Below are 20,063 nucleotides of genomic sequence, written 5' to 3' on the forward strand. Positions count from 1 at the left end.
TACTAGTACAAATTAGTTAGGCCAATACCGTTAAGGCTTTCAAGTGTGATGAAAATGTCTTTTCTTAAAGGACAACCGACGCCTCCGGACAAGTTGTGTCCATAACTTCAAATGACTTCTACTGAGCGTATTTTACAAAGATTCCACCGCATATAGCTATATTTTACGTTTTAAGGCTCGCGCTGAATATTCCGTTAGTCTTGTTTTTGACTTGGTGACGAGTCGTCACGTCACGGAAGGAACGCCCCTGACCGAGAAAGGACACATTGTAGCAGTCCTTTCATCACATCAATGCATTTTGCGGTATTTTGTCTGGTCTGAAAACTTCGTGTTGATCCGTGTTGATGGCGAAATTAGAAGGAAAACACATAAATAACGCAGTGGTGAACACTTGTCTTGCACCGAGCATCTATTTGATATTCGCTGACAAAAATTCAAAGGAAATAATCAGCCCGTTTCCACGGAGCTTTGTCGCCATCTTCTGCCTCTTTTGGCTGCAACATCCCCCCCCCAGATATTTCAGAATGACACTGAATAAATTATTTAATCAATTGCAAATATGTATACTTTCCTCCTCAGAACTATTTGAATCATATTCATAACTGGATGAGTAACAAGAAAGCATCTCTGAATCTGAAGCCATTGTTTTGATTCTCGAGCAAGGCAAGACGTCTTGGCGTGGCACCACGAACAAGGGGGCGGGGACCTTCTGAAACTGGCCACTTCCGGTTTCAAATTGAAGTAGTTTTAAGACACCTTAAGTCATTTTTATTGGTGTTTTGCATTTGACTAAAAATATCATACGTGTTTTGGGTATTTTAGATGCTATAAAACGTTTTTGTGATGTCAGCTAAGAAACAAAAAAGTGGTGTCGTTGTCCTTTAATCAAATACAGTAAAGTCTCGTTATATCGATATTCAAGGGAGTCCGAAAAAATATCGATATAACCGGGACTATCGATATATCCGACCCTGTTTGCATGTAATTTTCTTCGTGCGTGCATAGAAATAGTATCGATATAACCGGGACTATCGATATATCCGATATCGATATAACGAGACTTTACTGTACTGTATTTTCCTGTGTATAGGGTGCACCGGAGTATAAGGCGCACCCCCAATGAATGGTGTATTTTCAAACTTTTGCTATATATAAGGCACACCGGACTATAAGGGGCACCTGAAAGTTTTCCAAATATAATATATAAAGATATACAAGTTTCCCAAATATAAAGCACACCACAGTATAAGGCACTACAGTAGAGGCTGGGGTTATACACTACTTATTCTACAGGGGAAATGGAGTCGGTGGCTGCTGACAGTCGAAGCGAGACCTGTTGTGACTCAATATTACTTCACATATAAGGTGCACTTGCGTATAAGGTGCAAGGTCAACTTTTGAAGAAAATCAAGGCTTTTGGGTGCGCCTTATACACCGGAGAATACGCTACATCAAATCAGTGACCTGCACTTTATAGAGAAACAACTTGTCATTATGGTGTGAGTATGTTATATCACTCAATAATGACAATTATGTCTTGAGTCGTCCCCCGGGAACCTGCGGACAGCTCGGAACACCTCAGGGGGGCGTCCAGAGGGGATCCTGATCAGATGTACGAACCACCTCATTCGGCTCCTTTCTATGTGAAGGAGAAGCGGCTCGAGTCTGAGGCCCTCTCGGATGACTGAGCTTCACACCTGATCTCAGTGGCGGAAATTCAGCCTGACCACTTGTATCCGGTATCTCTTTCTATCTTTCACAATCCATAATTTGTTGTCATTGTTGAAGGTGGGAAATCGACCGGTAAATACAGAGCTTTTTCTTTTGATTCAGCGCCTTCTTCACAACGACAGACCGAAACCAAGTCTGCACTTCAGCGGACATTACACTGATCAGTCTATTGACATCACTTGTGAACAAGACCCTAAGACACGCTTGGTCTGGAGGCCGATGAGCTTCTCACCGTCACCAAAGTGAAAGATAGTCCACCCCCCCACAGACCCGCCAGGATATGCGAGGAGGCAGGTCCAACAATGTCAAGTCAAAACTTCTCTGTCTCACACACAAGCTGAGGTTCCTTCCTTGCATGTCATGGCAGTGAATGAGTTAACAGAGTATGTGATGCTACGTACAAAACTTAAGCACAAAACATGGCAATATCCTCCCGTACTGGGTTCGATGTTAACCATTTCAAGGACATCGATGAGAAGGTTTCTTCAGCCGTCATCTGTACAAAAGTGAAGGTTTCGGACGTTTCGCCTCCTATCCAAGAGGCTTCGTCAGCGAACTAAAGTCTGACTGGTCGTATCGGCCCCATTTATATATCCCTAATGTCCAGACATGGTGGCGCCGGACACAGCTATGATAGGTCCCTACTCTCAGGTTGGGGGGGGCGGGGGACCCCTCCCTGTGGCCCCACTGATTGTTCCTACATTCCTGACTAACGACTGGCCTATTACCCCCACTGCCCCCGGTATCACCTCATCAGCATAACGACCCTCATCAGCATTGCGAAAGTTGCCTAACCTGTTTTGCCTAAGCAGGCTATTGTATGAACGATCCAAATTGAACCTCACCCCACCAGTCCGGTTTAATGAAGGATTTAGTTGTTTTATAAGAATCGCTTCTTTTACGCCCCTTTCAAACCATCTATGTTCTTTCGCTAAGATTTTAACCTCATTGTCGTCAAATGAGTGGTTGCTAGCTTTTAGGTGCAAATGTACTGCCGATTGAGGCCCACTAGTATTATCCCTGCGATGTTGATAAAGTCTTTTTTTGAGAATTTGTTGAGTCTCCCCAATGTACTGCGCTTTACAATTTTCATTCTTACAATGTATGGAATAAACTACATTACTTTGTTTTTCATTTGGTAGCCTATCTTTTGGATGCACTAATTTTTGCCTTAACGTGTTTATCGGTTTGAAATAAGTAGGAATTTTATGTTGCCAAAGGACTCTGTAATTTTTCCGAAACCCCTGCAATGTACGGTACTGCTACTCCTCTCCTTTTTGAATCTTGAGAATTATTGGTTTCGTTCGCTATTCTTTCTTTCTGACATTTGTTGAATGACCACTGAGGGTACCCACAGTTAGTGAGTGCTCTCCTGATATGTTTTGACTTGGACATTAGGGATATATAAATGGGGCCGATACGACCAGTCAGACTTTAGTTTGCTGACGAAGCCTCTTGGATAGGAGGCGAAACGTCCGAAACCTTCACTTTTGTACAGATGACGGCTGAAGAAACCTTCTCATCGATGGACCACTCCTGTACGACTGAGAGCTTACACAGACGCATTTCAAGGACAGCGGTTACTACAGTGGACACCGTATCATGATATTTGCTTACATGAAAGGCTTTAAAAAATATATGGGGGATAAATATTTTAATATTGCTTCTTTTCCAAAATGGCTATTTTATTTTGCATCATCATTTGGTTTGTAACCTCCATGAATCTACATCCATGCTTGTTAAACAGCCAAATTGTGCATTTCTTACGATTATATTCCTTAAAAAATATGCAGCCTAACCTTCCACTGGAGTGTTCTAGAAGGTCCATGAAGCCCTCCAGAGCAGCTCAGCAATGACCGACCATGTTATGGCGTTTTTAGCCGGAAAAAAAAATCAACTATGTATATTTAACTTGCTGGCTATCTAGCTAGCTATCTGGCTGGCTATCTAGCTAGCTATCTATTTGCTATCTGTTAGCTATCTAGCTGGCTGGCTGGCTACCAAGCCAGCAACCTACTAGCTATCTAGCTGGTTAGCTATCTAGTTGGCCATCTATTAGCTAGCTAGCTAGCTAGCTTTCTGTCTATTTGAGTTATTCCGCTGCTCACCCAAAGAAAAACTTATCCCGTGACTGTAAAGTGACCTTGAGAGTTTTGATAAATGAAATGTATTATTATTATTATTATTATTAACAAAGAGGCGTGACTTTGTCATTGCTTGGTTTCTCCAACGCAACTCTTCAGGCATGACTGACTGAACATACGTCAGGATTGTACGACTGGGCATGAATGACTTACCTTTGTTACAAATGCCGCAATAGTTGTGTGTTCCTTCGCTATGTTTCTTGAGGTGGTCCGTCATGTAGGCCGCTCGGAGGAATTTGCCGCAAACTTTGCAGGGAATTTTGTCCTCATGACAAGCGAGGTGTGACCTGAGGCGATCTCTTGTAGCAAAAGAGGAATTACAAATCTGCAACATACAAAAAAATGAACGGGCGACACTTAGTGTTTTGAAACAATCAATTTATTCAATTCTGGATGAAGTATTCTTCATATCACCTGGCACTTGTGGGGTCTCTCTGTCGTATGGACTTGCTTGATATGTCCGTTCAGGTGGTCTGGTCTGGAGGGTGAAAATGTTATTTGTGTGTGTTCGTCAATGCAAAACTGAAATATTTGATCATATTTGACAATAAAGCTGACTTTGACTTTGATAAACGAGTGTGTCACTTTCTTTGCGGTTTGGGATCAACAGACACGGACTGCAGTTATTTAACACAGACAAAGCTGGAAACAAGTGAAAATATTATCACCAGCGAAGCTAAAACATGAAGTGAAGCAGAGAGCTTTACAAACGAATGACCTTGTTTCGCTTGCCGAGAGCACTAATCAAGATCTCAGTTTTGTTTCTTCTTTCAAAGATTGAAATGAGAATAACGGAATGAATGAACACAAATTGAATTTGGAAAGGCTGCTGGGACATTGCCTTCAAAGTGCAACGGCGCTCTGTGTGTGATGATACATGTCTGCAAAAAAAAAAAAAAAAATGGTAAATGCCTTTTTAAATTGATCATCAGATTAATCTTTTTTCCCACTCAAAAATTGCCATATCACTCAGGCCCCAATAATTAATAATGATCATCATGAATTTAGATTTGCGGTCGCCATCAAGTCGTTTTTTTCCCTGAAAGGTCACAGCTAGAGATTATAATGCACAATAAAATCCATATTGTGCAAAGCCCTAAAGGTTAAAAGTAAACCTTTGCGGAAAAGTGGTTACACCCGGACAGTTATTATTTTCCCCCTCCTATATAAACAAATCATTAGAAAAAACAATACAAATCCAGATGTGGGTTATTGTAACGTGAGAATGAATGGGTTAAAAAACAAATCTCGACCATCTGACGTGTTAGAAAGAAAGTATATATTTTTGCAACTGCACACGTTGGTACCGATATACTATCTATTATAATGAGAAATGTGAAAGCAGCATTCATCGTTTACACGCAGGGCACCAAAGTTGATGTCAAAACAAGATGACAGTGACATCTCCTGCCAAAAACCTTTACGAGCTTGTTATCACACTAGTAGCAAAGCAAACCGATGAAGTTTAACTCACCTGGAAAAGCCTTTTCCGCAACTTTGACACACGTACGGTTTTCCCACTGAACCGTCGTGGGAACGCACGTGATAGGACATCCTGTCTTTGCGTTTAAAGCGCAGACCGCACACATGACACGCGTACGGCTTCTCCCCGGAGTGGGACAGCTTGTGTCGATTCAGATGGTACACGTCACGGAACACCTTGCCGCAGATTTCACAGCCGACGTGTCGCCGGGTCCTCTCACGCTTGCGGCCGTGGTCCAGCATTAATCCGCCGTGGTAGTGCGCCTCGTTCTCATGGCCGATGAGAGTCAGGCCACCCGGCGTCGAGCGGCCGCCGACGTGGGCTCCATGTTGTGCTTCGTGGTTCTTCAGGCGAGAGGCTTCCGTAAAGGCTTTGCCGCAAGCGCCGCAAGGAAACAGCACGATGTTTTTCTGTACGTTGTGATTGAAATGGAGGGTCTCCTCAGAAGCGCCAGCCTTCTTGGGTCGCCCCCTGCCCCTCTTCGAAAGTGCGTCGTGATGCAACGATGTCGTTTCGGGCGACCCGTGGACGGGTTGCATGATAGGCATCGATCCTTCGGCCGCTTCTTCCAGGAGCACGGCGGCGGCTGCTGCGGCTTCGCTCCCATCCACCTGATGTCCATTATTAGCAAAGCCTACCAACGCCGTCCCGTTCACCAAATCGTGCTGTTGAGCCCCAGGGAAGCCCATTTCGGTCGACCCGGCGGCCTGGAAAAGGCTGGCGTTACCTCCCCGCGATGACGGGACCAGGATTTGCACGTTTGATTGTTTGATGACCTCTTGACAGATCTCGATGATCGAGCGCATCAACAGAAACTTGGCAGCTGTCATCAACTCCGGGAAACACTCGAGCCGCACTACAATCCTCGACGTGTACGCGAAGTCCAATATGTCTTTGAAAACTTTGGGGCTGATGGTGTGCATCTCCAGCTCCCTGGCATCGACGTCGTCCGGCTGGCGGCCAAACACTGACTCAAAGTACTCGCTGCAGGCTGCCAGCACCGCCTTGTGCGCGGGGAAGCTCTCCTCTCCCACACGCAGGATCACGTCGCAGAACCTGCCTCCATCTTTCCTCTGAACGTTGAGGTTGTGTAGCATCTCCGCGCTGTGCTTGCTCACCTGGTAGGTGTAGGAAGAAGTCCAAGACGGCTCCGCTAGCTTCTCCATGCCGAATGCATCCAGCGGCGGGATCGGAGGAGAAAAGACAGGGTTTGCGATTTTACAGTGAATCTGCGGAGGACAGCTAGCTACTAAATGCCCCCCGAACCGACCGACCGCTCCTCCCCGTCGTTGTATCGTCTGTAACGTTTGGACGCTAGCATTAGCGGCAGGCTAAAGATGGCAGCCCCCCAGCTTCCTGTGCACTTTGACCCGAGTTTTTCGATGGGTGGGGGGTCGCTTTCATTTGTTTATTTAATATGGCTTTGTCGCGCGCGCCTGGTTGCGTATTGAGTCACTTAAACAGCCAAAATGAGGGGGATTAGAGGCTCATCGGGGGTCTTTTTTTAATCACGGTCGACAGATACCTAATGCGCAGGTTTCCTCTTCCTGTTTTTGTGACAGACCCCTCCCCCACAGAGCGTCGACCTCAAAGCCTTTTCCGCTCGACAATCGACATGTTTCCCTGAGTAGCATCGCGGTACTCGCTCGGTTCCAGGTGACGCCGATTTGACGTCACGATTCTAAAGCGACCTGTCAATTTGAAAGCAATAATCATTATAGCAAATCAAAATGAAATTCGCGGTCAATGGTGACACAACACTTAAATAATCATGAAGCTGTTAATTGCCTCCTACCATATAAGGTAAACGAAGACCATTGCTTCCAATGACATGGCAAGTAAAATCAGTGTTGGCTAACAAGGTATGTCTAGTCTACAGTTGCTTAATTTGACGAGTATTTGTTTGACAATAATCAATTGTCTCAGGTTGAAGATAAATCCAGTGCAGTATTTTCTTGGTCAATTAACCAGGAACGACATACCGCTTCTGTTCAAATTTGACTTAATATTTTATGAAACATATGGGAAAATTAGGCATTGATGATTGTCATAATGTCGCATGTCATGTCCAGAGTTAGAAAGCTTTTCGTTTTAAAAAAAAGTGACTTAGACTTTTGGGGAATGAGAACATTTCATGTCCAAAATGTGGTCATCTTTGAATAGTAACGTTGCAATGGTTTAATTTCCTGGCAATACAATTACAGTAAAGTCTCGTTATATCGATATCGGATATACCGATAGTCCCGGTTATATCGATACTATTTCTATGCACGCACGGAGAAAATTACATGTAAACAGGGTCGGATATATCGATAGTCCCGGTTATATCGATATTTTTTCAGACTCCCTTGAATATCGATATAACGAGACTTTACTGTATCTGCATTCAAGGATTTCCCATACAAGCCAATTGCATTTACAAAATTTGTGACACTTCACTTAAACATATCTAGCAGGATTTGGACCATTTGAAGGAATGACCATGCAGCATGATTTTGATAATGTCAGACCACAAATTAAAATTCGTGGGCCAAAAAATAAACCACACAAAAAGACTAAAGTATTCCATAGTTTGTCACAATTTTTATTCGTTCCATCTGTGCTTTTCACTTAATAGCACAAAAAAACCTGAATCCAGACACTTCCAGAAATGTCAAGACTACCTCCTCTTGTGGCAGTTTGGACAGTCGAGGATACAGTTTCAAAAAAGGAAAACAAAACAAATGCACAGAAGGCACAACCAGCAGTCCCTTGGAGTAGTCTTGAAATGATCCTGCTCGCCACAACTATCCAACTGAGCCACTAGCAAGGGAAGAGTCGATGACAATCCTACCCATCCGGCGCTTGCAGTAACTCTCAGTGCAGTTCACGAGGAAAACCAGTCTTCAAGGAGTGCTACGAGCTCTTAGTGACAGTCTAACAGCATTTAAACATCATAGTTTCACTTCCCCTATACCTAGAAAAAGAAACCATTGCTATATACATGGGGACTAAGATAAGTTCCCATCATCTGTACAATCGTGAATATACATAACTTACTCCAAAATTTACTGCTCGTCCAATACAAAAAGAGGGACAAAAATGAGAGGGGCGTGAGAGCATGGGGGGGGGGGGGGGACAAAGAAAAACATAGCTGCAGTAACTTCTCCATTGCCTGGCTTACTTTTCTTTAAGCGCTTTGAATCCAAGGTTAAAGTCAAGAAAACTGTCCAGGTGTGTGCTGTGGTTTCAAATAAAGTTCACATTTAAATGCATTGATCAGTGAGAGAAGGGGAAATATATTTCACAGTCCAGCTTCGAATAAAGTTCCTCACGGCCGGAACTCCAACTCATCTACACTTATAACCTTGGCCGGCATGGAGGGCAGTTGCTGTTCCAGCACATCAGATCCAAACCACTTGGCCAGGCCTGGAGGGGGACTTGTGTGTCGTTGGGGGCCATTCGTCCGATGGGGTCCTTGGCTCTGAGACCGTGGCCCAGTTATGCTCTGATTTACTGCAAGAGAAGAAGAACTTCAAATGAATGCTCAAATTCTAAAAACAAGTTTGATAATCAATAAAAGAAAACAGCGATTCACTGGCATTTCTGCTTTATTTCCTGTATACGATAGCTATCCATGTTAAGGGCTTTGTTACAGGTTCAACTGTTGTGAAAGCGCTATATAAATCAATATGTACCTTATTGTATTGTATTTAGTGAGTGTTCATACGTCAGGAAAACTAATGTACTATAATAACCGCATTGCCAGACTTCAAAGTGGCAGATTTGCCAGCCCTCACCAATTCCCAGAATACCGAGAAGGCAAAAATCAATTCTCAGCTCCTGACATTCTGTACATGAGAGAGCCTTCTGATTTCAAAATGACAAATGGAACCATAATTATCCACATCAGTCTGTGTGTTCTCGTTTCACATTGTGCAAGCATACGCGCACGCACACACCATGCAACCCATTACCATAAATTGTGCACACTAGACAAGCCTGTGCTTCCTTTATGCAGTAAGCAAAAACAAACAAGTCCAGATCATGTAGCCTCATGCACAAGGATGCAAATTACACTATGTAGTGAGCGAACACCAACGTGTGGGCATGAACGTATTGTTTTGAAATCCGAAGTATCTATTATGTCAGTGCAAGCAGTGTTGGTTTGGTTCCCACTTAAAGGAACATGTGAATCTGAGTATATGCATGTCTTCATGTGTGCCCTGTAATTGATGAATTATCCACCTTTCGCCAAAAGTCCGCTGCAATAGACTCTAGCCTCCCTAAAGAGAAAAGGTATAGAACATTGAATGATTTGACTTAAAAGATGCTCATCGATGAGGTTTCTTCAGCCGTCGCCTGTCCTTCTTTGAAGGTGTCGGACGTTTCGCTTCTCATCCAAGAGGCTTCGTCAGAAAGCTAAACATTTTCTGGTAGCTCTGGCTATATATATATATATATATATATATATATATATATATATATATATATATACATATATATACACATATATATATATATATATATATATATATATATATATATATATATATATATATATATATATATATATATATATATATATATATATATATATATATATATATATATATATATATATATATATATATATATATATATATACATATACACACACACACACGCACGCACACCTATTGTCCAGAGGTGGCGGTGCCAGACCTTTGCTCTGATAGGTCCCTGCTCTCAGGTTGGGGGGAGCAGAGAACTATTCCCTGAGGCTACACTGATTACTTCTATTGTCCTGACTGATTATGGTCTATGACTGGCCTGATTGCCCCATTCACTCTAGTATCACATCATCAGCATGACTAAGCCTATGTGGTAACAATCATAGAGTGTGTTGTAAGCATGATCCAAATTAAACCTCACACCACCATGCCGATTTAGTGAAGGGTTTTGCTGTTTTATAAAAATAGCTTCTTTTACTCCCCTTTCAAACCATCTATTTTCTTTCGCTAAGATTTTAACCTCACTGTCGTCAAATGAGTGGTTGTTAGCTTTTAGGTGCATCTGTACTGCAGATTGAGGCCCACTAGTATGATCCCTGCAATGTTGATGAAGTCTTTTTTTGAGAATGTGTTTAGTCTCCCTAATGCATTGCTCTTTACTATCTTCATTTTTAAAAGATGTTCATAAGGAAGGGATGAACCCAGTTTCAAAATGGTGCTCATCAGCTCTTCCTGAGTTGACTTGGTTAGTGAAAACAATTTGATTTGTCAGTTGCATTTTCAGCACAAATACAGTGGCTTAATTCTCCACTAAGCTTTCCAGTCAGCCATTTAGTATTCAATTATTAAAATCGGTCGCCGCATGTTTGAATACCGTACTGTACAACATTCCGGCCAGTGCGTCATTTATTCTCTAAACATGGATGACTAGCTTCTACTTGTGAATGAGTCCCTCTTAAAATGGCCGTAATGTATCACAATATTTGATTTTACTCACTTTGTCTTTGCTGCTGAAGTTGCTGCTGCATGACTGCCAGCTGCACGTGATTGTTTGCTCTGGAAGGTAGCAGCGGATGAGCTCCCGCTGCACTGAGAGGGTACAGGGTTTGGCCCAGTATTGTAGGAGGCAAGCCTTGAAGTTGCCCAAGTTCAACATGTGGCGGATATATTCCTGTTAATGACAAGGTTACTCAGACATCTTCAAATAATGAGGCACACTATCTGCTAGTTTTCAAAGGAGAGCTAATATGGCGTGTCAAGGTGAAAAAAAAGAATGGCCTGGGCAAACCATTACCTGCTTGGACCAGTGCTGGGGCGAGCTGCTGGGGTTGGATTCCCTGTGCCAGCATTCGTTGGACCACGCTGGGGTGGAGCTGTGGAGGCGGGCGCGAGATTGGTACATGGGATAGCAGCGGTACTGGGTAGATGGAACGTGGGAATGTTGAGGACGGTCCTGGTGGCGCCGTGGTCGGTGTGTGATGTCCGGTAGAAAGTGGCTTTAGTCGCTCTTGGTCTTTGCTCGGCAAGTTCTGAGAGAAGGATTTTACCCTGCCAGACTGGTCACCATTGCCTTCAATTGCTTCCAGGTGTAAACTGAGGGTATTGTTCTCTGAAATCACAAGATCAATCAATTTCAATTTCGCCGTCTCCAATTCAGACAAAAGGCAAATGAAGTTTGTGTACCATCTTGAGAGTGCGTTGTTGCCTCGTCTTTGGTCTCGAATCGACTTGACTGATCATCTTTGCTTTTCTCTTTTGTTGCATACATTTTACGGATAACCGATGTCGGTGTGAATGATGGAGACAACTGTTGCAAAGGGGAAAAATGTTTTGTGTCTATGGGAAAACATTTTTTGGGGCAGATAAATCTTATTCTTACCATACTGGTGACGGTGCTTCCTGGTGAATTTCTTCCGGCAGTCTGGGAGCCTGGACCAGGGGAGCAGTTAACACGCTGCGGACTAAAACAAGCGCACCACATTTAAGCAAGGAAGTAAAACTTACAGAGCCTTTCACTTTGTTGGTTAAATGATACACACAATTTCGTTATGAATATGAACACATTGCATTTGGATGAAGAGCAGAAGTGCATTGACTTTGTAGTTTAAATCAAAACCCTCACTCACCGATTCCGAAAAGATTTGTCCTGTGGAAGTCTGTTGTAGCCAGATGGGAATTGGTGATGGGCATGTAGTGCAAGATCCTGTTGTAATGCTAGTGCTTCAAGATCTGCGTGATTCACTGGCATTGAGAGCATCCTCATCTGGAAAAAAAAGTAAAACGATCATGATCATTTTGCAAAAGACCAAATTAAACACAAAATATATATACACTGTATGACCAGAGACTACACACACAAAACAAACAGCACACAATGTAATTACCATACAGTAATCAATACCTCCACTAAGGAAAAAAGTTTGCTACCTGATGCTGGGGTGCAGATGCAGGGCTGATCGACCTGTGCATGTTAGCATATTGATCCGGTAACATGGGCTGAGCGCCAACAGGAAAGCCTTGCGATTAAATGAGGAAGACCCAAAAAGTAGCAATCAACAGTTTTGTTGTGAAAGTACCTCCCAAACATTATCTGGAACACTGCAGTAGTTGTCTACAAGTCTAAAATGTATGGGAATATGAAAAACAAATACTTCCAAGATATGATGCCCTCTCTTCAAGACAACCAAAAGGGTGAAAATAAGATTTTTCAGACAAGTCACCTTTTCAGACCTTGGCTGGTCCTGCAATGTCAACTCAGGTGTGACTTGTGTAATATTGAAATTAGAGCTCTGACTGGCACCCAAAATTCCAGCTCCTCAACTGTGTTGATTTTCTCTTGGCGATTGGCAAATACTTTTGGTGTCTTATTGCTACGACCAGGATAAGCAAATACACAAAAAGCATTTGCCAAAAGATGAAAAAAAGGAAGGCGAGGAAGAAATGGTAGCCATGGCAACTCATGGGGGATTTTGCATCAGTCTGCGCTTTACTATTTGTGATCCATGTTTTTGCAAAACAAAATTCTCTAAAAATGTTTTCAACATTTTGCATTTTTTTGACTAACAATTTATACTGATGAGCAAATTAGTCTGAAGAACACAAGTAATTACACGTGCTCTCAGGTCAAAGGCATTTTGACACTTGAACAAATAGGCTGTCGAAAGCTTTTTGACATTACCTGCTGGATGTTGCAAGCGACTGTTGAAGTAGTCGGGGGAGGGTGACCTCTGAGGAAAGAGAGGTAGCGAGGGACCCTTGTGCAGAAGGCCATGTAGAGCACTGGTAGGCGCAGAGACCTCAGAGTTGCCCAAAAGGTTGCCGAGTAGCACTGGGGAGCGACTACGAGCAGGTCCTCCTAACAGCTCCTTGAGGCAAAACACCCATTTTTAGAAACTACTACACAAAAACTCAGACCACAACCAAAATACGGGATGGATATTTAACATTTTACAACCATTAAGTCTTCAGATCACTTTTTAATAAGGTGATGTTTGTTGTTAAAGTAGACCCCACTGTTATCTCAAATACCTGGAATATGTTTTTCGGTTGCTGAGGTGGCATGGAAACTTCATTCATTGCCGCTACAGCTTGGTCTGAAGATTGCTGCAATGACAGACAAGGAGATTGAATTTATGATTGTGCAATGTAACCCTTCCTTACTCAAAGACATAAATGCCCACCAGCATCATGCTATGTGAAGCCTGAGGTTGAGGTTTTTGGAGTATGACAAATAAAGATAAGGGTCTTTCTAAATGTCCGGAAGGCATCAAGTTACTTAGCAATGTTTTCACACCGGGGCACACTGAGGTGCATGTCAAGAGCAGTGACAATATCAAACCAAGCGTTCTTTATGATGCGTCTGGTTTTATCTTTGGGAAAGGCAATCCTCAAATGTCTAAATGCATACATTGTCTTAAACATCAGCACAAGCTTCACTTGCATGAAGGAATAGAGCAGTGCTGACAGTTCACACCATGAAAATTCATCCCAAGAAGCAAATTTATGCCCATCACTTATATTGTTTCCAAATGTTTCGCCATCTCTCTAACAGTGAACCGTTCATTTGGTGTCTAATACAAATATTGACATCATACTTACATTGCTCAAGTTGGTTTTAGGATGATTTGGCAGAGTTCCACTTGCCTTCATGCTGCTGACCAGTTTGTTAAAGGCTGACATATCTGCGTCATGTGTGCGTGGCTGAGCAATGGGACCACCTGTTAAAGCTTCCTCTAAGTGCTCAGCCATGAAGGGCGTCCCGTTTCCTCTTCGTGGAGGTGGTACCTTTTGTACGTGTTCTGAGGCCAGTTTCATGCCCTTCATTCCTCCCTCCACCTCTTCCAAGGACAGCACTGTTCCAGAGTGAGCTATGGTTGGAATAATGCCAGTCACTTCACTTAACATTTTTCTCTACTGTATATTAAAAAAATGAGCCTGTATCTGCACAAAAATATAGACGAGGTGGAGTTTGGGACCAAGGACTAAAAAAAAATGTAAAATGCTTTTAAGTTACAGCACAACATAAGTAGTTATGAAATAATATGAATTAAGACAATTAATTTAATTCAAATTTAACACCTACTTACATTCTCCGACAAAAAATTTAAATAAAATTCTTGCAATTCTATCAAGTTAAAACAAACCTTTTCCACAACTACATTAATGTACTGTATGGCCGAAATATGATGCAACACTCACTGTTTTCCCGTAGGCGAGCCTTGTTTAGAGACAGGTTTGAGAGAAGAGGCTTCAAGTCCACTTTGGCCTTGTGCAGCAACTCCAGAATGTCCACCTTCTCCTTGGACTCTAATGATTGAATGGGTGTGAAAAATGGAGCAGGACCCTGGCCAGAGGATGTACCAAGGGCTTCAAGACCTTCACAATGGGTGACAAAGGCAAGATTGCAGGATTTAGTATAAACTTGAAACTACTCAGCACTTACTGGGGGAAGGGGAAAAAACACCAAAGAATTAACCTGCTAATTTTTCTAGTTCCTCGTGCGGAGTGGACCTCAGACTGCTGGAGTGGCTACCAGAAGGGCTCAAGTTGCTGGAGAACCACTGACTGAAGCGGCTTGCTGACACAGGACCGTCCCCTAAAACATCCTCTATCATCTATGAAGACAAATCGAGGCTGTGACAGTGATTGGAAACCCCAAAACACGAGCAAGCAGAGTCAAAGTATATGAACAGTAGTGGCGCTTACATTTAGGCCACTTTCCATAATTTGATTCGTCATTCATCCAGCACAAAATGTGACAGACGACCAAGACAATTGTCCAATACAAAAAGAGCAACTCACAATGCAAGCTCCTAAAACTCCCTCCAAAACTTGCCTACTCTGGCTCAACACGAAAAGAACTATTTGCTGTCATGATGGGCATAAATTTTGAATCAAGATAATTCAGTGATGAAGCAACCACCACCTCAGATCAAGTCAGAACAGTCAAGAAGTTTCTACTGAGGATGTTTACTTTTATATTCAATTTGTCATGCGAGCCCAGAAGGAAAAAAACAGTGTAATTCAGAGGTGAGATGAACGCACCATTATCTATTGATTTGAGAGAAAAAGAGTATTACCAGCATGACTAAACAGTGACACCTCATCTGTGACATCCACACCTTTTTCCCCATCAAAACACCTCCGTGCATCCCATTACTTACCGACGCCAATCCTGGCATGGTCTTCTCTAGATTGAAAAATTCATTGAAGTCAAAGTCACCAGTGGACTGCTCTGGCAGCACATCAGGGTGAGGAACTTCTTGATCAGCTGAAGACTGCAGATTCGCATTTTGCTCCTCCGGCTGTCCGTTACATTCTACAGGTTCACATAAACACACCAAATGCCAAATAAGACCTACGGCAGAAGGCCATTCACACTTTGGAAATGTCTTTACTTGCCTTCTTTCAGAAAGTCTGTCTTCTTTCTTGAGCGCCTGGACTTCCGTCTCTCATCTTCCAATATCTTATCATCAAATCCAATGAGCTCAATCGTTTCCGACTGGCTCGTTGGACCTCCGGAGAACCACTCTGGTTCCTCCTCTGCGTAAGAGTCAGTCCTTCTCCGTTCGCTAAACACACGTTTGTCTCCAAAATCTCTCTTCGCGCGACAAAAAAACAAAAACAAAAAAAAAAAAAGGGGGGGGGGGGTCCATCAGATTACAGGATCTCATGGGCAAATATACTTGATAGCAGCAGAGGGAACAATCATGGTTATGTACATACATTATGTGACCAAGTAGTAACATTACGGTGCACTAATTAAGATTAATTACTTTTGGCATCTTGCACTTGTGGCACGCACACATCCCAAGCTTGGATGCACACATTCCCACCAATTAAGTTTAGTGATGACGCAAGATTGCAGTAGGAATTCTTGCATCATTACAATTCTTTTGGTAACTAACAGTATTCAAAATATCTTTGACTCCATGTTACACACACCAGTACACCTCAGACTTTCACATATCTGCTTTGCAGACCTACTGAATGACAATGAGAACCAACCCTGAATCTTTTGTCTTTGAAGTCTCTGACATCCCGTTCCCTTTCCTTCTCAAGGCGGGCTTCTCTTTCAAAGCCTCGGGCAGCAATGATACGACCACTTCCAATTCTTCGGGGCCCCCCTAAACGGAGAGTCTCATTCTCCTTATTTTCAAGTGGACTGATTGGCCGGGAGGAGTGGAGTGGGGGTGCAGCATTGCCTTGGCATCCACCTCCAAAGCTGCGACGCTGTGGGCTCAGTATGACATCCAAGTCGTCCTCCTTTAACCTCTCACGAGGATCTGAATAAAAATGGACCACACGCATGTACACAGTTTATTCCAACTGTTTTTTTTTTCGATTTCATATACAAGATGGATTCTTGAAATTGAATGAATAGGAGGAATCAAGTATGAAAAAAGGGGCTTCAAAAGCATTTGGGGAATGGCGGGCATAAAGCTATACTTTTAAGTGCACTGTAAGCATACTCGCTAAATATGCGGAAAAATAACACTATAATCAAATCCTGTTATTTCTTCATAACCACAACCATGGCCCCATCACAAAAGTTAATTATGGTACTTTCACCATTTGCCATTCTGTAATCAGCCTAAATTTATGTCCCTGTTAAAAAAATAAAAAATAAATACCTGGGATTCTTCGTTTCAGTGGAACTCTGTCTTCCAAATTGTCCTTCTTAAAGCCTTCTATTGGAGAATTACGACCCGAGGTGGGATACAGTGAGGCGTGCCACTTCTCGGGGTCCCAAACACCATCACTGTATTAAAACATTTGAAATTATAGTACTCGAAATACCGGTAACTGGCAGCAGATGGATACAGGATTATTGGACTGGAATTTAAGGAAAAGCATTTAATTGATTTCCTTGTCACTCTATAACACTAGCATAGATCGATGGTGTTTGTTTTCAACATTTAGCTTGTAGTAGACGTGCACATTCTCCACCATGGCGTCCCTGATCCACTGCTGAAGGGGATGCTTTGATCATCTCCTCTTTCATCTCGAACTGCTTCATGTCATTACAAAGAGGTTACAGCAAGTCCTGAAGAATGAAGGTCTCTGTGTCTTTGTGAGGTCACATTGTTATTTTTGTTCCCCCCCCCCCCCCCCAAGATGGCGGTGCGTGAACACGCGGCGGCTCCCCTCTCCCAGCAAATTAGCATTTTCGTGTTTATTATGTTTGTTAAAGTCATTATATGTTCCTTGCACGCTGGGTCCGAGAGGACAGTAATTTCATCTGTGCTGCATGTCTTGCATACTAGCATATTTGACAACAAAGCTGACTTTGACTTGAATTTGGATGATGAATTTGCAATTGGTAAATTTTCGGTCTAATTGTGTGACATTGAATCATTTTACAGCACCCCTTTGGTTCCTGCATGACATACTAATGTGCAATGGCCTCCCGGCATGGGAATCCGTGGATGAGACAGCCAATCAAATTGCACATCTACATAACAAAACCTTTCAGAATCTGCCGTCAAGCTTACATTGACGTTTTGGGATGGGGGAGAAAACCTGAGTACTGTACATGGAGAAAACATGCATTCCTCAGACCAGGGCCTGAGCCTAAATTCCAGGGTCTTCATTTCCAAGTAAATTAACTGTGCTTCCTCTTAAAGCCATTCTCTTCCAAGAAAGTGCTGCCTATTAGTCCCCCTTCTACACCAAAAACTCAAATACAACACGATTCATGTACATCCGGCAATACATTCTTACCTGTCATATTTCACTGACAGACAGTCTGGCCTTTCATTGGAGATTGGTAGCTCTTTAATATGAAGAAGCTCCTCCTAAATATTGATACACATTAAATATTGCCAGGATTTTGAATATGCATCAAACAAAAATAAAAACTACCCCCAGCCCTGCTCCATCACCTTGGTATATCTATGTGGAGTTGTTGCTGCAGGTTCATCCTTAACTGGGTCCACGGCAGCATCACCTCCATTCTTCTCTTCAACACAAGCATCACCATCCATGGCGGAAACACAGCTTTGATCCAACCAATGACTCCGCTGGAATGGGGGCAATAAAAAAATATATACTGAAATAAAAATATCAGTGGCTGCACCGAAGTACCATGATGAAAAAAGGGGGCCACCATGAGCCCAGTTGTGGCGGACCTATCAGAATCAGTACTGCTAGGTACTATGATCAATATAAACAGAGACATCTTCATGCCAGTGACTCTGACATTTTAAAAATCACCTAAAAGCTCCATTACCACCCATCAAACACCTCCAACAACAAAGGACTTATAGAATAAACAAATCAGAGAAAACCTAGTTTTGATATTAAGGTTGTTCGTACAGATATGAGGAAACAAACATAACGCAACAGCTATGTCTACTCCAGAATGCTGCCGCTCAAGTTCTTATGTGCCAGGAAACCAGACCACACCAGGCCATTTCTAAAATCCCCAAAGAATAGATTTTAAGAAGTCACTGAAGTCAACATCTAGTCAATACATTCACTTCATTATGCAACTAATACATCAGGTGCATTCTGATTGAATGTTCCTGCAATAATACAGCATTACAGCATTCTGGGTCGATCCTTCTGAAAAGTGTTGTTATTACAAGTACTTGTATATTTGAGTGAAGAAGTCTTTTGCACTACTACTTTGTCATCAATAAACACTTTCCTCGCTTTATATGTAATTTAATCTGAATACAATAATGTACTCATTTTGTCGTTTCACTTTATTTTAATGCATGGTGCTCGTAAACTTGCCTTAAAGCTGCGAATCTGGTGGTCGCTTGTCAATTACCAACAGGTGAAACAATCTTGACGCAGAAGTGGTTAAATGTATAAAAAATAAATAAAAAAGAAAAAGAAAAGACTTGTACGACCGACAAATATATATGTGAATGAAAAACTAGTCTGTTGAGTGGTTGGAGGCAACGAAATCTACGATGCCATCCAATTGACGAGTTAATTGATCGCAGCCGGGAGACTCATCAGCGATTCATTTGCAATTTGGCAAACTGGTAGATACTGCACCATAGTCTGATTTTGTAGAAAGCATAGTTTATAAAATTCAAAACTAACAGCACACTCGGAGTCCGTGAATGTTTATTTCAAGTCTGACACTCTTGTCTGCAATTTAACGCAAAAGCACGTGCCAAGAACACAATTCACAGCTGTCCGAACACGTACCACATTGACAAAGAAATTACTTACCCTGTCTGAAGTCTGGACGTGAAAGAGCTTGACCTGGAGTTCACGTATATCAGCTAGCTAGCTATTCTAGCAGCTTCAGCTAGCTAGCCAGCTAACTAGCTGGGGAATGGGGTAATGCCCACCCACCAAATTTGATACCGGCCGACTTGTTGCAGTGATTTAAGAAAACGGACTATACTAGGGTCACTTGAAATAACTACACAGTTGGAATATTCTCAAACAATAATTCGAAATTCTTGTCTACACGTTCTCTCTTTCCTGAGTCGTAACAGCAAATTTCCCCCGATCGCCGCTTTAAGAAGGTCCTCAGAAAGCAGACACGGTGCCCCTCGCGCCTTTGTAGAATTTGAAATATTTTGGTACATTTCTTATCTATCATTGAGAAAATCAACAACAGCCATTCACTCATAATAAATATGTAAGGGATATGCAGAAAAAATATAACTATTTTGTGTAGCTGTTGCCACAATATACATAAACCTTTGATTCGTGACAAGGCATAATATTTGGCCAACCTGCCATAGCTTTTAGGGTGTGCTCGAT

The 20,063-nt window shown here is 42.4% G+C and overlaps 2 protein-coding genes and 1 long non-coding RNA gene across 5 annotated transcripts in view; 1 reads left to right on the forward strand and 2 right to left on the reverse strand.

Annotated features, from left to right (window-relative positions):
* Positions 1–6,899, reverse strand: part of patz1 (POZ/BTB and AT hook containing zinc finger 1) — a 15,494-nt gene extending 8,595 nt beyond the window's left edge. Inside the window, exons 1-3 of one of the 2 annotated variants that reach the window (XM_089009644.1) lie at positions 5,350–6,899; positions 4,290–4,353; positions 4,029–4,200 (exon numbers count right to left, since the gene is read on the reverse strand). In XM_089009644.1, the coding sequence (XP_088865770.1) occupies positions 4,029–4,200; positions 4,290–4,353; positions 5,350–6,524 (1,411 nt within the window). In that variant the 5' untranslated portion in view covers positions 6,525–6,899. The remainder of the gene's footprint in view (positions 1–4,028; positions 4,201–4,289; positions 4,354–5,349) is intronic. The other variant, XM_089009646.1, reaches the window with a different exon arrangement.
* A 151-nt stretch (positions 6,900–7,050) lies between these two features.
* Positions 7,051–8,185, forward strand: LOC148890378 (uncharacterized). The gene is made up of 2 exons (XR_016116584.1): positions 7,051–7,220; positions 7,976–8,185. It is a non-coding gene; the product is annotated as an uncharacterized LOC148890378 (long non-coding RNA).
* Positions 7,922–19,999, reverse strand: eif4enif1 (eukaryotic translation initiation factor 4E nuclear import factor 1). Of its 2 annotated transcripts, none has more exons than XM_089009643.1 (19): positions 19,521–19,999; positions 18,215–18,352; positions 18,054–18,127; positions 16,964–17,091; positions 16,338–16,615; positions 15,732–15,930; positions 15,494–15,648; positions 14,806–14,944; positions 14,529–14,705; positions 13,929–14,182; positions 13,359–13,433; positions 13,009–13,195; positions 12,258–12,346; positions 11,957–12,093; positions 11,710–11,791; positions 11,514–11,637; positions 11,125–11,439; positions 10,828–11,001; positions 7,922–8,853 (listed from the first exon to the last, which is right to left on the reverse strand). In XM_089009643.1, the coding sequence occupies exons 2-19, from the start codon at positions 18,314–18,316 to the stop codon at positions 8,669–8,671; spliced, it is 2,874 nt and encodes a 957-aa protein (XP_088865769.1). In that variant the 5' UTR covers positions 18,317–18,352; positions 19,521–19,999; the 3' UTR covers positions 7,922–8,668. The 2 variants fall into 2 exon arrangements, with proteins under 2 accessions (XP_088865769.1, XP_088865768.1); XM_089009642.1 differs by having other exon boundaries at positions 13,929–14,197; positions 19,521–19,995.
* Positions 20,000–20,063: the final 64 nt, after the last annotated feature.

The sequence above is a fragment of the Hippocampus bargibanti genome, linkage group LG12, assembly GCF_051943395.1.
Source record: "Hippocampus bargibanti isolate YZ-2025 linkage group LG12, ASM5194339v1, whole genome shotgun sequence".
Taxonomy (NCBI): domain Eukaryota; kingdom Metazoa; phylum Chordata; class Actinopteri; order Syngnathiformes; family Syngnathidae; genus Hippocampus; species Hippocampus bargibanti.

What these genes read in the sequence shown, in the direction of transcription:
- eif4enif1 (XM_089009642.1), bottom strand. Translation starts at nt 18,316, where the DNA reads ATGGATGGTGATGCTTGTGTTGAAGAGAAGAATGGAGGTGATGCTGCC. An exon ending in CTCCACATAGATATACCAAG is followed by an intron (nt 18,128 to 18,214) that starts GTGATGGAGCAG and finishes ATCAATATTTAG; the next exon opens with GAGGAGCTTCTTCATATTAA. An exon ending in GACAGACTTTCTGAAAGAAG is followed by an intron (nt 15,649 to 15,731) that starts GCAAGTAAAGAC and finishes GTGAACCTGTAG; the next exon opens with AATGTAACGGACAGCCGGAG.